Source organism: Leptodactylus fuscus, chromosome 10 (assembly GCF_031893055.1).
Source record: "Leptodactylus fuscus isolate aLepFus1 chromosome 10, aLepFus1.hap2, whole genome shotgun sequence".
Classification (NCBI taxonomy): domain Eukaryota; kingdom Metazoa; phylum Chordata; class Amphibia; order Anura; family Leptodactylidae; genus Leptodactylus; species Leptodactylus fuscus.
This window is the reverse complement of record NC_134274.1, coordinates 56,659,189-56,676,510: the sequence shown is the minus strand read 5'-3', so window position 1 is coordinate 56,676,510 and position 17,322 is coordinate 56,659,189. Positions and strand designations below refer to the sequence as shown.

Genomic DNA, 17,322 nt, shown 5'->3' with positions numbered 1-17,322 from the left:
CAAACCTATACACTTCAATGGAAGAGCCCAAATCACAAACTGGACAGGAACAGAACTTGTCCTGAGTCTTGCTTCCAGTCTCACAGCCCCCCACATCGATCTGTGAAAGGCACGGTTATAGAAACCATACAGCACACTGAACAAAATTACAATGTGTGCATGTAGCCTTGGGTCTCATTCACAAGACAGGGTTCATTGGCCTAGTGCTAGCCATTGTATTAATGCCCAGCACATGACTCCATAGATGTTAAAGGATCTATTCACGCAACCATTGTTTTAATGGTCCATGTGAATGATCCTATGTCTATGAGGGATCCATGAAAAAAATGACCCTTGGGTGTGCACTTGGTTGTGAAAAAAGTACTTTTTTGTGGCTCTACTATAGAAATGTAGCCTTTCTATGAGATTAAAAAGTATAAGAATCTCCAGTGGACTTGGAAAGGGTTCACTAAGACCACATTGGAATAGCCTTAAAGGGGTTGTCCCATCTCAAGGATCCTAGCTATACTGGTGGCTTATGTAAATTGAAGCCTTTTTCTAAATATATTGCTTTAGAAATTCTGCTTTGTTTGCCTTCTATGTGAATGTATTCCTCCCATTGTTTACATTGTGTAGCTATAACCACAGACCTATAGGACAAGTGACAACACTCACTGTTCTTGCTGGCTTCAGCTAATTGCAGTTTGCTGATAAAGCCAGGTCTGTTATCTCTCTATGTAAACACACAGATAACATTGAGCCTGTTCTGTACGTGAATCTGCAGATTATCTGACCTGCAGAAGTGTTGTTTGTCCCGTTCGGCAGGGGGGAGAAATACAGAAAGTGAGAAGCAGACACTTCAGGCAGACTGGCTGAAAGGCTGAGATGGCAGAACCCCTTTAAGAAAGGCTATTCTTCTGCTACCTATATTCTGATCTGCGCCGCCGTTCCGATGTTTTGCTTTTTTGCCATATGCAAATGAGTCTTCAGAAAGCACAGGGGGCATTCCTCTCTGCTCAAAAATCAAAGGGGGCGTTCCTTGTGCTGTATAAAGACTCCCCAGCAATGCCTCCATCTTCTTCTCCGGACCACTTTTTTTTTTTTTTTTTTAAATGTAGATTGTGAGTCCCTATCAGTATTTCTTTATTTGGAATATGGGATGGAAATCCATGCAAACATGGGGAGAACATACAAACTCCTTGCAGATGGTTTTTTGCCCTTGGTGGGATTTGAACACCAGGACTCCAGCGCTGCAAGGCTAACCACTGAGCCACCATGTGGCCCCTTTCTCCCAACCACTTCTTTGCCACATCATCATCCGCGACTTCAGCCACCAGAGCCGACTGCCCATGTTAATTCGGCCATTTTCCCTGTGGCTGAATGGACGCTCAGGCCCTGTACTTTCTAAAGAGTCATTTGCATATGGAGAAAAAAGTAAATAACGCCGACACGGCAGCATGGATCAGAATAATAAAAGTAGGAGAAGAATAGCCTTTCTAACTACGCATGTGTCAGTCCGGGGCCCACGGGACAGAATCGCTGCGTTTTACAGTACAGGCAAAGTGGATGGGATTCTAGCGAATCCCATGCCCACTTTGTGGAAAAAACTGCTGTGTGGACACGCTGCGATTTCCAAATCACAACATGTCAATTAAACCTATGGAAACGCCGGCGATTTCCCCATAAGTATAGTTGCAACAGAAAATCTGTGGAGGAAAACTCCATGAACTTTTTGTTTAAAGCGCTGCCAGAAGAACTGCGATGCGTTCCCGCCACGGTTTTTCCAGCAGCGCTTTATTGCTGCAGGACATCCCATGGGGCCTTAGCCTAAAGGTTAATACTGGGAAGGTTCTCTTCACTATGCTGCTTCTTTACTTCATCCTATTCCCTTTTCTGAGTTTCATTTCCACTTTCCTTAAAAAGAGAAAAAATCTAACTTACTTTTAGAAGTGATGTGTGAACATAGCTATACATTCCACAGGTTACCATGTCATTATGGATGTAAAATGTGACTGGAAAATATTCCCCACATCATCCAAATTATTTAAGGCTTTGAGAAGACAATGTAGCCATGTGAGAGAGCTGCTACTATGTAATGTAAAGATAACATTCAGGTAGTTGAGAATCTGTAGAGTGGGACAAGCTCACATATGTGAAGTGAGGCTGAGTGTCTGTGCAAGCCTGGGTTCTACTGTTAACCCCCACCTCCTAATTCCAGTGTGATGGTGTTCCTGGGAGGAGCGTGTACTGGCTGAGAGCAGAGAGCTGCAAGAGGGATCCCGCCTCTCTTTGCACATCTGTATTCAGCTAGAGAAGACAATACCAGAAGAAAGGGGTACCCCAGTATTGAAGAGGGGAAAGTCAGGAGAGAAGCAGCCCCACATCAGGGAGGGAGGGAGGAACCCCTATCCCTCTACAATCTGCATTTTTTACAGCTGTAAGTTGATTTCTCTTGAAACCCCCTGTCTCAGTCCTGTATATACAAATAACTGTCTCTCACTCCTACATCAGTGCACTCTTTGTGCCTCCCCCAGTCTGTTTTATCCAAGTGTGCCTGTCTGACCTCTTTGCCCACCACTCAGACTGTCTCTTGCACTTTGGATTACTTATAAGCGCCTATGTGCTACCCTCATAGTATGTGTCTGCGGTATCATACAACCTGTTGCTGTACGCTTTGTATATACTTTGTCCTAATCTTAGTTGTTTCTATCCTAGGCTGTCTTTTTTAAAAGGGCAATTTATTGGTTGCGTCAACTAAAAGCAGGAACACTAGTCACAACCATGCAGCAATCACAGCCAAGGTAAGAGAATAATACAGCTCAGTACTCTAATATTAATAGCAAGTAATACTATGATTGTTTAATTGTTACATGTTCATTTTTTATAATCAATATATCATTGAATCGCTCATGTCTGAATGCAGGTAAGCATAGATGTTTACATTGTCATTGGTTGGATTAGATTGGTGGATTTCAGTCATATATATACCGGTAATATATGAGCCAGCTACTCTACTTATGCATCATTTTCCACAATGGTCACAGTTTGAAACTTAGTGTTCCCAGCTCGTCTAACCTTTACACCATCCCAATGCCGTTGTAAATAATGACCTCCTTTCAATGCTTTGCCAACTCCAAGTTCTACATCCATTATCTTAAATGCTTCTGCTGACAGTGTTAATAGGGGGATTTCCTCTAGACACCAATTAGGGTGGGAATTCTGGAAGCAAATATTGCATGCACTCTGGTTATGCTCTTGTACTAGGATTCTGAAGCCTGAGAAAATAGTTTGTCAGATTGGAAGCTCAGGAATAAGTTGAGAACAATAGCACACTGCTTTGCTGACTCATTTATATTCAATGCATGTAAAAGAATTTGATCCAAATAAGACTCCTTATACTCAAAGAGAGTGTCGAGCTGGATAAACTATGCTAAGTTATGCACCCCTTTGTGGACACATACAGATATGTTATTTGTATCTAGACTCTATTGTTACTTGCTTCTTTTTTTAAGTTGTTGGTTAAAATAACACTGGTGTGTGTGAAGCGTAACCCTTCTCCCCAGAGACGTTGTACCATTACCTCATTTCTTTGGGTTGTTTTTTTTTTTTTTCCTGTGGCTATTGGTAATTGGAGAGGGGTCTGAGAAAACTGCACATGCTCAGCAAATCTGAGTATATTTGGGAACGAAACATTTCCTGAAAATATTTTTGGCCAAGAGCTTATGCTTTCCTGAAATGCCGTCCAAGACCATCCAAGCTGTATGTTTGTGAGTGGATTTCATTTTTAGAAGCAGTTACATTAATAAAGTTGACTTCTTCAGGAAAGGATATGCATCGGAATTAAGGAGGATCTGGGTGTATATGTTAGAAAGATAGATTAGTTAGATCTCATTGTATTTCTCTAACATTGTTGACACCTTAGATCCATATGCACAGCGTGAATGCATAATAAATATATATATATATATATATATATATATATATATATATATATATATATTATACAAACCGTAGTCAACTGCATAGCCTAGTTTCCTGACTATTCCTCATAGTGTTTGTATATATATATATATATATATATATATACTTTTATATATGTATGTAAATGATAATGGGTTTGAATTGGTAGCCTATCCTTGCACTTCCTTGCACTTACTTTCATAGTTTCACAATTTTTGCCCAATTGACTTTTATGTCCTATCCACACCCTGTCTATTCTGACTACAGGAGCATAGCTTTAGAGGGGGGAACCAGATGCTGATTGTCAGAGGGCCTCCAACAAGCCACTTTTTATGTATTTAGAATGAGAATAAAGGCAGTGGACTGAACCTTTGCCCTGGAAGAAGGAAAGCCTAGGTACAGCTCTGCCTACTATATGACTACTATGAGGAGAAGTTACGAAAGAACAGTGGTTGAGAATGAGACTGACAGAGACAGCAGTGTACAGCACTATGCTCTTTCAATGGCTCACTAAACAATGAATGGAACTACACAGAGTATACCCAAATGTCATTCCACAACAAAGAGAACAATAAAGAGAAATAGGGAATACAACAAAGAGTAATGGGGACTAGGTAGATCAGATATTCTTCTCGTGATTGGTGGTCCCCTTAGTGATCAGAAATGTATCACCTATTCTATGGATTGGTGATAAGGCCTAATGTGGCATAAACCTTTTAACACTTAGGGATTCACCACTTGCTTTATTAGGAAAAATAGGGACAACGTTTGGTCAAATCCATTACATGAGAGACATCTACAATGCCTGGTGGACCACAATGACTATATACAGGTCTGTAAAATTTCAGTCACGATGTTCATCATTTTTTGGACAAAACAGTGTAGTATGCTTAACTTGTTTTTCCATGACTTTGGAGGCAAGACTCCTGGGTCCATGAACCTAAACAGAAATCTATGCCAGCTACTTGAAGAATGGGGCTTGTAGAGCACAAGTCGCAACTTGGCTACTGAATGGAAACAAAATGGACACATTTCTGATGCACAAGCCATGATAAATCTTCACCATGGCCTTATTTGTCCAGAACAATTTTCCAAAAAAACATAAGAACATAACTAAGTGTTGAGTGAACCAGGGCAGAGGCGCACCTCTAATGAGGTGAAGTGTTTCAGTTAGGGGGCGGCATTTTGACTGACCTAAACCAGTGCAAAACAGGCCGCTTTAAAAAACATGCTGAGTGGGACCTGTCCTAGGCTGGCTTATAGATGTAGGCAGGGGAGCAGAGAGGTAGCTTGGGGCAGCCGGATGGAGCCAGCACTGCGTCAGCATTCACCTATTGGCAGCAGCGCTGCTCCAGTGGTCTACTCCCAGATGTTAACTTGGCCTGCTCCTTGATGATTGCTCTACCCCCATCCATGCTGGGCTGCGTGCATCACATCAGGTCACGTCGCTCTATGGTATAGTGACGTGACCAAACCACTACTAGGATGCACAGCGTGGCTCCTGAGTGGTCTACTTGTCCCTGCTCTCAGAAGCACTAATGCTGGCCTGCTTCTTCAGCTTTGGTGTCTGAAATAAGGGTTTTATATTAATGCAATAATACTTTTCAAAGTATTTATCCCCCCATGCATAGGGTAGAGGATAAATACCAGATTGATGATGGGAAAGGGAGGGGGGGGGGTTTCCTGTAAGCACACCAAGGGTATTTCCTTTAGCGATATGCTAGGGTGAGCATTGGAACAGATGATAAATGGGTTGTCTCATATGGTTGGACAAGTACTGTATGGTGACATGACAGGTTTATGTCAATCTACATATATTCACTTGATACCATGCAGGCTGAGGATTAGGCCTGGTTCACATCTGCGTTCCGTATTCTGTTCCGGGAGTCTGCATGGGGACCCCCCGAATGGAATACCGAACGCATTGAGAAGCGGTGAGCTTATGAAAGCATATGGACCACATAGACTACAATGGGGTCCGCATGTTTTCCGTACGCTGTCCGCATGAGTCATGCAGAGAGAAAAGTACTTCATGAAGTACTTTAGGTCTCCGCATGACTCATGTGGAGACTGCGCGGACCCCATGTCTATGGGGTGCTTTCAGTGCACACCACTTTTCAATGTGTTCGGTATTCTGTTCGGGGGATGCAAACTCCCCATACAGAATACCAACCTCAGATGTGAACCAGACCTGCAGTGCAATGAACAGATGAAGCACAAATAAACAACAATAACAACATAACAATATTCTACAGGTAATTTTGGGCTCTTAAGGTAGCCATACACTTTAGGACTGTTGGACAAATGTAGATATCTTTTCAGTGGAGAAAGGCGAATAAACAACTCATGGCCAGATACCTGTGGTGGCTTATATCTCTTGAGATGAAAAGGATTTCAATATATCCTCAACGTCTGTTGTCTGGGGAGAGTCAGGATACCCCCATACACATTGGATCCCATGTCTTATTCTGCTGGCCATGTTACACCTAGCAAATTGAATTGCTACAATAACTTATTTTCTGGATATATTAGAGATGTATTAAAGGGGTTCTATCATTATAATCCTGTTTTTAGCTAAACCCACATCGGAATAGCCTTAAGAAAGGCTATTCTTCCCCTACCTTTAGATAGATAAAGAAATAGGTATTTTCTGAGGTCAGCATGAAGATATTCATCATCATCCAACTGCTCAATGGTACGGAGACATACATGCATTGCAAGGCAAGACATCTTTTTTTTTTGTCCTAGACCACCAAAGATCATGTGTTGGTATTGCCACTGGACCATCAAGGATCAAACACATTTGTAAACTCCACCACTGGGGCTTAAACACTATTTTCCCTGTATACTACTAGGGTTCATACACATGGTTTTCCCTCTGGACTGCTGGGGTCAGACTTAGTTGAGAGCCGAAGAATACACATTGGACACTTATAATGTATCAGGCAATGAAAGTTACCAGGTACACGCTAACATTGACCATCTTATCCAATGTACTGCTATACAATATTAACAGAGCACCATGAGCACTGACTGAGTCATGTCCTGCAATTTAGTAAGACCAGTCATAATCTTAGCTTTGATAACTAGTGCAAATTATTAGTCTGCTGGTTATACTGTACTTTGTTGTCAGCAACACCTTCAATGTGCCACATCAGGGCCATGCAGACAAAATCACATATCTTTGTCCCAAAATGGAAACAAAGAACCTGGTAATTTGCTATTTGTCATTTCTTGTTAAGCTTAGCATTCCTACCACAAATAATCTTTGTCTACAGATCACTTCCCTTTGAATAATCTGCAGAGCACTTAGATGTGTTATGATCTGATGTGAAGGCTCATGTGCCCTTCATAACAGTCTGCGTGTCTTGGCAGTTCCAAACAGTTTCCTGTTGCCTTCACGTTATGTTGATTCCCTGCCACCCCCTCTTAGTTCTGTGTGCAAACCTACAAGAAGACCTGTCTGCTCTCCTGAAATACTTGAGTTTGATGTGAAATAGCAATACTGGAGCATCTTGCCTTAGAAATCTTTAATAGCCCACTCCTCTGTTATTCTCTATGGAGTCAGTACAACAAACTATTTTTCGACAGCCCCACTTCAACTTAGACTCCTGCTCCAACTCCTTCATAAGTGGCTTTGGTCAATCAGAAACAGTAAAGATCCTCTAATTCCTGTAAAAGCCAGTCCTAACTCCATGACTACGACTCTACAGCTCTGGTTATTCCTCCTGGAAATATATGCATTATTTATAAGTTAATCAAACACTGACAGAGTCACTATTTTTGGATACAATGGTTGCCAATATATTCACACATTCCATGGAAGAAACGGCACAATTGAGTGTACTAAGAAAAGATGCCCTAGAATTATCTCATGACTAATACAATTATTTGGTAAAACAGACATGACATCAGTGCCAACAGATCCTCTTTAATGTCACTTAGTCTTGTGATCCGCAGCCTGCTGGGTATTGTTTAGTTGCAAGAGGGCATAGAAATACAAAAAACTTCAAAGGATCCCAGCTGTGAAAAGAGTTTATGTTTCTTGTAGAATATCATACATTTATAGTTTGCCTCCAATTCTAAATATTTTTTTTTTCAATTATTTATTTGAATAAAAAATAAATATCAACTTACATGGTCTGGGTCTGATGGTACCTGACTCATCCTGGTGTCAGTGGTGTGTTTAGTACAAGCTCCCACTGACCCACCAGAGGCCCTCACTACTAAATAAAATAAAATAGTGGCATTTAAAAAAAAAAAAAAAAATTTGGCCACTACCTATTGGATTATTCCAACAGGTAGTGGACGATATTTTACTCACCTATCCCCACTCCTCTCCATTCCAGCCTCCACTTCTTCCACCAGAGGACACTGCACGTTATGTCCTGGCGTACTTCAGCACTGTGGAGGAAGAAGTGGAGGCCGAACTGGACAGGAAGGGAGATCAGTGAGTAAGATATCAACCAGGTTGTAATAAATCAGTAGTTACTGACTAATAGTTGATTAAAACCAACAAATAATAATACTCTCCCCTCCTGGGCATTTTTATGGCGTCTAGTGGTTGTCCGATGTCCTCTTCTGGCCCCACCCAGGGGTCAACGTTGCGTGATTGGGCCTCAGTGGTGACCCGTGGTGTGTGACGTCATCCAGAGGCCAGAAGAGTCCTAAAGGGGACTCTGGATGACTGCCAGATACCATGGGGACACCCAGGAGAGGTGAGGCAAAATGAATATATGTGTTTCTTATTTTCAGTCACCTACACTGGGCCTCCACCTGTTATACTCTTGGGTCTGAGGAATGGGTTCTTGTTCCCATGAATAGGCTCTGTCTAATGCTACTTTATCTCTTCCAGAATATGTGGCCATTGTAGGTGATACTAAACTTGCTTTTTTAGGAGAGTTCTGGCCCATTAAGACAACACCTTTAAAGGACTATTCCATTCCCCCTACGCCCAACAGCAGCACAACTGGGGTGTTCCTGCCCCTATGAGCTGTTAGGACAGGTGGAATTTTTAATTACCTAACAGCTTTGACCCCTATAAGAGGCCGGAAGACCTACTCCCCCTTGTGTTTTTTTCTGTCCTGTGGGACAGGACAGGAGGTGCCAAAGCATCCAAACCAACTCTTTCAAGATGGATCAGGGAAGCCATCATCTACTCTCTACGTGCTCAAGATCTCCCGGTACCCGACTTTGTCGGTGCCCATGCCACCCGAGCAATGGCAACATCTTGGGCCGAAAGGCGTTCCCTTTCTTTAGAGCAGATATGTGCAGCGGCTTCCTGGAGTTCGCATCTAACATTCGCCAAGCATTATAGACTGAATTGGCGGACGATGGATTCTACAGCGTTTGGACACTCTGTGTTGGCATCAGCCTGCCAAGATCACCCACCCTAGGGTAAAGCTATACTTGCTAAATCCCCACTTATGCTGCTGTTGGGCGTAGGGGGAATGAAAGATTATGAATGATAATCTGTTTCCCCTGAGCCCAAACAGCAGCACAAGGCTCCCTCCCTATGCTGTACTATTTGTACTATTTTGTACTATTTGTATTATTTGTATAAATTATATGCTGTACATTATACTTGTTACTAACACAAGGGGGAGTTGGTCTTTCGGCCTCTTATAGGGGTCAAAGCTGTTAGGTAATTAAAAATTCCACCTGTCCTAACAGCTTATAGGGGCAGGAACACCCCAGTTGTGCTGCTGTTTGGGCTAAGGGTAAACAGATTATCATTCATAATCTTTCATTCTCAGTCATTCATGGATAAGATGGCAATACGGGGCTCTGAGTCCTGATCAACAGGCCTGGATTTCAGAAACAACCAAAGCAGTTCTTGTATGCCTTTCTTGTAACTCCTATTTACCTGTATGAGGCTGAGATGAGAATACCCATTGAATGTTTTACTGTAGCAATTGCAACAGCTAAAAACAATAACACAGGAGTTTACTTCAAGACATGACTTTATTTACAATCCCTGTGTCCTTCCCAGCTGCGCCTTTGTTTTACAGCATAATTCTTGGCTGCAGGTCTGGATGTAGAACTGTGGAAGTGAACCCATCCAGGTGCACAGATTGTGATATGTAAACATGAGTCATAGCAAAATCCTGGCGCAATATTAAAGTCTGCGCTCAACGAGACATTTACTGTTGCTGTTTCTGCTTTTTATCTCTGCCTGTGTACAGTAATGTAGAAATATATAGAACCATTTATCATAGTTTCTTATGGTTTAAGGTCAAGGTAGTAGGGGTGTATAGGTAACAGTCATCCCTCCCTCTGGTATCTAAGTGGCTCCAAAAACTGTCCAAGACTCCTCTCCACATAGGAACACACCATTATTGTATATACCACATGGTTGCTTGTGGACCCTGTTATAGTCTTTAAACTGGGCCCCAAAGGCTTCACCTGACGTCTCTGTTTTAGGAGTTCACACTTATTTTAGGGAAGATGGGTACAAAATGGGCACATGTTGTTCCATAAACATGAATATATACACTGAGCTACATTCCATAGATAAGAATATTTAAAGAATGTATGCTCCCCCAGAACCGCTCCTTCTTGTTTAGCCTCAATCCTACATTTGTTTTCTTTCCAAATTTTTATTTCATTTTGCAAAAAAATGGAAGTAGCCATATATTTCTGTATGACTGATCTGTCAGTAAAAGGTACACTGTTGGTATACAGTTGCATATAGTTTGACATATTGGTTTTTGCTTAAAGGGGAAGTGAAAATTCTTTTTTGCCTTTTGTTCCTTCAAAGAGATCTGAACATATACAGTAAAAACACATGCAAATGTCCAGAGCTTGCTAAGGGAAGACATACAGCTCCCCCATCCATGGGTTACTTACCAGAATCAGTTCTCCTGGGCCCCACAAGAAATATATTTGTGCTAGATATGCATCAGCCATCATGCCTCCTTATTCAGATTCTAATTGCCTGAGGTAGGGCTCTCACAGCCCGAAATGTTGCTCTTGGCTTTTTGCTCTAACAATATCTACAACTTGTCTATGATATATATGTCTAACATGGAATGAAACAAAACTAACTACCTAGCTCTACTACCTGGAATGTGGAGTGCTGTCCATCCTTTAACCCCCTTTCCGACATGCGCCGTAATAGTACGGATGCCAGGTGTTTAAATATGGCAGCCACCCAGGAGCCAGGTGGCCACCATAGCCGCCTGGTGTCTGCTTTTTCATACAGCAGACACCATGCGCTAGTGCCCATTATTGGTGCCCGCACCGATCGTGGGCATTAACCCTTTTGGTACCTTGGTCAAAGTTGCACCCATATGCAAGCTAAGGAGAGTGCTACTCACATGAATATTGTATATTTATGTAACTACAACATCTGAAAAATGAAACATGATTGGATTTTTGGACACAGGTCACAAGTTCCATGTGACTTTACAAGCACAGACTGAAATGTAAGTTGTGTGCAACTTGTGACTCCCATGCATCTACAATTTGTCTGTTTTTTACAGCCTAATTGCTGCTCTATAAAGGTCTCACAACAGCAAGTTGGAGACAAGTCACACAAATATTTTTGGTTGAGCAACAATGTCACCATGTAGTCTTAGTCTAATTCTCTTCCCCCTTTCCTTATTCTTCCTCCCTACTCCTTGACTCTTTCTTTCTCCTTTCCTCTTTTTATGTCTGTCAAACATTTCATGGCCCTTAGTATATCACTGCACACCACTGTTTTAGGTTCTTTTCACATCTACGTTCGGGTTTCCATTCGGGGAGTCCGCTTGGGCCCCCCCGAATGGAAACCTATATGCATAAAAAAGCGGTTACCTAAGCAAAACCTGAAGACCCCATAGATTATAATGGGGTCTATGTGGTTTCTGCACAAAACATGCGGAGAGAAAAGTGCTGCTTGCAGGAAGGACTTTTCTCTCCGTATGTTTTGTGTGTAAACTGAGTGGAAACCACATGGACCCATTATAGTCTATGGGGTTTGTGGGTTTCCTCAAGTAACTGCTTTTTAATGCATATAGGTTTCCGTTCGGGGTGTCCTGAAATGGACTTCCCGAACAGAAACCTAAACGCAGATGTGAATAGGGCCTTAGATACATTTTGTGTTTGTATGCTTGATAAAGTCAAAATTGTTAAATCTTATACTTACCTGGCAGGGGAGATTCCATAAAAAAAAAAAATTAAAAAAAAAATTGTTAAATCTTGCTTACAGATTCCACTGTTAATCTTAACTTCTCATTTTCCAATCTAAGTACTATGTGCATTCTTGAACCTGGCTTGGACTACACGACGTGACAGAAGTCACATGACTAAAATAGTTGTGCGACTTGTCTGTGCAGCATGACCTTTTTAGAGCTGTGATTTGGCTGTAAAGCACAGTCAAAAGTCCCCCATACCGCTTAAAATATGCAGCAATATCATCATATGGTTCAGACGGGGAGCTATGTCTCAATAGGGAGAGGTAGTACAGGGACTTAGTAGGCTGCCATACATGTTCTGCTAAGAAGTCTGGGTATGAAAAACCATTTCTTAAAGGGGTTGTCCAGGCAAAACTTTTAAAGTTTAAATATGCTGGGGGCAGTGAAAATTAAAAAAAAAATGCATTCTCACCTGTCCCAGTTGTTCCGGCATTGTGCAGCATCTCCCGGTTTGCCTGCTCTTCTGGGTCTCTTCTGATGTTGTGCTGAAGCTGCTGATTGGTCTCAGCCGTCAGGTGACCACTGAGGCCAATCAGCGGCCTCAGCAGGCCTCAGGAACAGGACCCGTGATGTCATAGGTAGTGACATTCAGGCCTTTCACTAATTGGCCTCAGTGGTCAAGTGACTGCTGAGGTCAATCAGCTGCTTCAGCACAACACTGGAGATGCCACCGGAGCAGATGAACCAGGAGGCGCAGGAGGACACTGGAGCAACGGAGACAGGTGAGTATGTATTGTTTCTCTACCCCCAGCTTATTTAAACTTTAAAAGGGTTGTCCTTTTTTGCCTGGACAATTCCTTTAATCTATAGGGAACTATCTTCCAAAAGGTGGCGCTAGAGATTTCCTTTCTTCCACTAAGCATGTCATATATGTATATTCCTTACCTATACTATCATGTTGCAAATGCAGTCCATTCTGCAGGCAGCATTTTACAGAGCAGAGATAGCTGAGCAGATTTTATTGACTGAAAAGACTAAGTACACCTCTAAACTACACCGCTGCTCTAAACCTCTTCTCTTTGTGACATTAGGAGTTGACGTCATTATTATTATTATTTATTTAGCTTACTTGTATAGCGCCAACATATTCTGCAGTGCTTAGTTTATGAGTTTACTAGTAGAATACCCGCGGCTTCGCTCGAGGAATATATGTTAAATTATTGGTTATGCTAAAGTAAAATTTTCAGTGTCACACTGAAATTGACATTTTCAGAGCGCAACAGCAAATCTTTTTTTTCCACTTTAAATTTTTATTATTTAGGCATATTACTGTCATAACATTGATGTGAACAACAATTTTTTTTTCATTTCAACATTTTTATTGATTTGATTGATTTTGCATATTCAATACATATCATGTAGTATAAACTATTACAATAGTTTTTGAACTATTTTTTATCAAAAATTAAAACCCACATCTCAGTAATGAAAACCGCTTCACAGGCAGACTTGTGTAGTTGCTCATAGCAACCAATCAGAGCTCAACATTTAGGGGGGGTTCACACCTGCGCCCGGTCTCCGCTTTAGCCAATTTGGTGGGTTTCCATCTTTTGCACTGAGAAACTGGACAGGGGACGGAAACCCGGCAGTCAGTTTTCAAACCCATTCAATTGAATAGGTTTGCAAAGTGACCACCCGTGTGCGCCTTCTGCCTGTCCACGGCGAAACCTTTTTTTTTTTAACCGGACACAAAGTTCTGCATGCTCAACTTTGTGTCTGGTTAAAAAAAACTTTCGCCATGGAGAGGCAGAATACACACACGGGCGGCCACTTTGCAAACCCATTTAAGTGAATGGGTTTGAAAACTGACTGCCAGGTTTCCGTCCCCTGTCCAGTTTCTCAGGGCAGAAGACGGAAACCCGCCGGATTGACTAAAGCGGAGACCGGGTGCTGGTGTGAACTCACAGTTCTTTACCTCAGCAGCTTCAGTAATGAAAGCTCCCTGTATAGTAAGCAATAATGACAATCTTACTATTCGGCAGTTTTCCCCTGACCAATATTGCTGCTCCGTAAGGCTGCTTGCACACTACAGGTTTTTCCACAGGTCTTGGGCCGTGGATTCTCCAGCTCCATAGACTTTTATGGAGCCAGCAAAATTCACAGCTTTGTGCACAAAGAAGTCTATGGAACCACCAAATCCATGGATCAGAGGCCCGTGGAAAATACTGTAGTGTGCAAGCAGCCACTAAAGATACCAGATGTGCTTTGTCAGTGTGTATGTGTGTGTGCACACGTGTGATCCATGTGTATGGTATGCGTGTGTGGTCCGTGTATATGTATGCGTGTATGTGCGCATGTGATCTATGTGTTTGTGCGTGTGCAGTGCAAGTGTCTATGTGTGCGGTAGTTATTTGTGAGTACACATGTGCTATGTTCATCCGTGTGTGTGGTGTGCATCCTTCTGAGTGTGTTTGCATGCGTGTGTGGGGTGTGTGTGTAGTGTGCATGTGGTATTTGTGGGGTGCTGTTTGTGTTGTGTTTGTGTCGTGTGTTGTGGCATTTATGTGATGTTGCGCTTGTGGGTTGGTGTATGTGTGCTGTCTGTGTGATGTTTATATGGTGTTTGTGAAATGTTTGTGTGTTGTGTGTGGTGGTGCGGCCCCTTTAGCAGCGACTCTTTGGCGCCGTTGCTATAATACGTCCCTGTCAGTCACAACTGTTGTTTTGCCCTCAGCACTTTCACTTTTCCCCATTATAAGAATAGAACCTAAATTTGGGGGCTCCAATCTCATGACGGGGGGACGCTAGCGAGATGTAACATGCGCAGTATTCTGCTCCTGTGGGTGGAGAGGGGCGTGACAAATTTCAGCCAAATCTGGCAAGAACTGTGGATTTGTATAGAGCAGACTACTACAGATTTTGAGTTCTATATATATACACTCACCGGCCACTTTATTAGGTACACCATGCTAGTAACGGGTTGGACCCCCTTTTGCCTTCAGAACTGCCTCAATTCTTCGTGGCATAGATTCAACAAGGTGCTGGAAGCATTCCTCAGAGATTTTGGTCCATATTGACATGATGGCATCACACAGTTGCCGCAGATTTGTCGGCTGCACATCCATGATGCGAATCTCCCGTTCCACCACATCCCAAAGATGCTCTATTGGATTGAGATCTGGTGATTGTGGAGGCCATTGGAGTACAGTGAACTCATTGTCATGTTCAAGAAACCAGTCTGAGATGATTCCAGCTTTATGATATGGCATTGCATTATCCTGCTGAAAGTAGCCATCAGATGTTGGGTATATTGTGGTCATAAAGGGATGGACATGGTCAGCAACAATACTCAGGTAGGCTTTGGCGTTGCAACGATGCTCAATTGGTACCAAGGGGCCCAAAGAGTGCCAAGAAAATATTCCCCACACCATGACACCACCACCACCAGCTTGAACCGTTGATACAAGGCAGGATGGATCCATGCTTTCATGTTGTTGACGCCAAATTCTGACCCTACCATCCGAATGTCGCAGCAGAAATCGAGACTCATCAGACCAGGCAATGTTTTTCCAATCTTCAATTGTCCAATTTCGATGAGCTTGTGCAAATTGTAGTCTCAGTTTCCTGTTCTTAGCTGAAAGGAGTGGCACCCGGTGTGGTCTTCTGCTGCTGTAGCCCATCTGCCTCAAAGTTCGACGTACTGTGCGTTCAGAGATGCTCTTCTGGCTACCTTGGTTGTAACGGGTGGCTATTTGAGTCACTGTTGCCTTTCTATCAGCTCGAACCAGTCTGGCCATTCTCCTCTGACCTCTGGCATCAACAACGCATTTCCGCCCACAGAACTGCCGCTCACTGGATGTTTTTTCTTTTTCGGACCATTCTCTGTAAACCCTAGAGATGATTGTGTGTGAAAATCCCAGTAGATCAGCAGTTTCTGAAATACTCAGACCAGCCCTTCTGGCACCAACAACCATGCCACGTTCAAAGGCACTCAAATCACCTTTCTTCCCCATACTGATGCTCGGTTTGAACTGCAGGAGATTGTCTTGACCATGTCTACATGCCTAAATGCACTGAGTTGCCGCCATGTATTTGGCTGATTACAAATTAAGTGTTAACGAGCAGTTGGACAGGTGTACCTAATAAAGTGGCCGGTGAGTGTAGATATACAGAGATCATCAGTCACTTAATAATACCTGCCAATGGACTCCTAAGACCACAAAGACAAGAGATGTAGCGCAATAAAATAACAAGTCCTACTGAACCCTTTCCTTCATATCGATCTGCTCATCTCCTCCTGCTCTATAACATACTGCTTGTAGATTATATAGCATTTTTAGAGTCACAGGTTCATGTTTCTATTATACTTTATACTTCTTTGTAACCATTTGCTATTCTCAAGGTTTCTGCATTCTGTTATGGAATCAGCCATAATGAAGTAGAGACAGTAACCTGGACAGACTCCATACTTTTCACAGCTAAGAGTCTGCTACAAATCTACAAAGGGGGTTTTCTAGGCTTCCCATCATTTTTCATACTGATGACCTATCTCCAGGATACAGGATGTATCAGCTCCACAAACCTCACCCTTGATAGTTTGTTACATGTCATCTCACAGAGAACTTGTTCTCCAGAATGATATGCAGTGCCCTCTTCCCTGTGTCTGTGTCATATGCACACGTGTCATTGTAGATTTTCTAGTCTGAATGTTGACAGTCATACGCCTACATTTCTTAAAGTGAAGTCATACACATCCTGTGGCCTCATGTCTAGCTTTGTGTGGTTTAATGCAGCTTTTAGGAGTGTATGCAGATCATTTTGCATAAAGACCTTCACAGTATCAGGGAAGTGAATGAAGGACACAATGATTTCATGTAGATCTCGGTTGTGTCATCGCCTTTCTGCTTGTGTGACATAGATATAGCTGATCGTGATTTCAGATATGAATTTAATTTTTAATTTAGCATTTTGGTGTTCTAACACATGCCATAAATTTATATGATCCCATTAAAAAGGTAAGATTGTTTGATAACAAAAGTAAAGGATACAAGAGGTTTCTGGAGAAGACAAGTATGCCCTCTTGTGGTAGCTTCAATATATTACAATCCTGGCATGTTACAGAATGTGAACTCAAAATATTAGTTGTATCAATTCTGACATATGAGAAAACAAGCACATACCAAGCCATTAAAAAATGCCAACAAGTGGTTTTCAATATATTTTTTTTTTAATTTGCAGTAACCATTTACAGATAAAACATACAGAC

The 17,322-nt window shown here is 42.2% G+C and overlaps 1 protein-coding gene across 1 annotated transcript in view; it reads left to right on the top strand.

The window, feature by feature from the left end:
- The first annotated feature begins 2,254 nt into the window (after positions 1-2,254).
- PALD1 (phosphatase domain containing paladin 1) overlaps positions 2,255-17,322 on the top strand; it is a 179,635-nt gene continuing 164,567 nt past the window's right edge. Inside the window, exons 1-2 of the mRNA XM_075258175.1 lie at positions 2,255-2,416; positions 2,695-2,780. Coding sequence (XP_075114276.1) covers positions 2,761-2,780 — 20 coding nt within the window. The 5' untranslated portion in view covers positions 2,255-2,416; positions 2,695-2,760. The remainder of the gene's footprint in view (positions 2,417-2,694; positions 2,781-17,322) is intronic.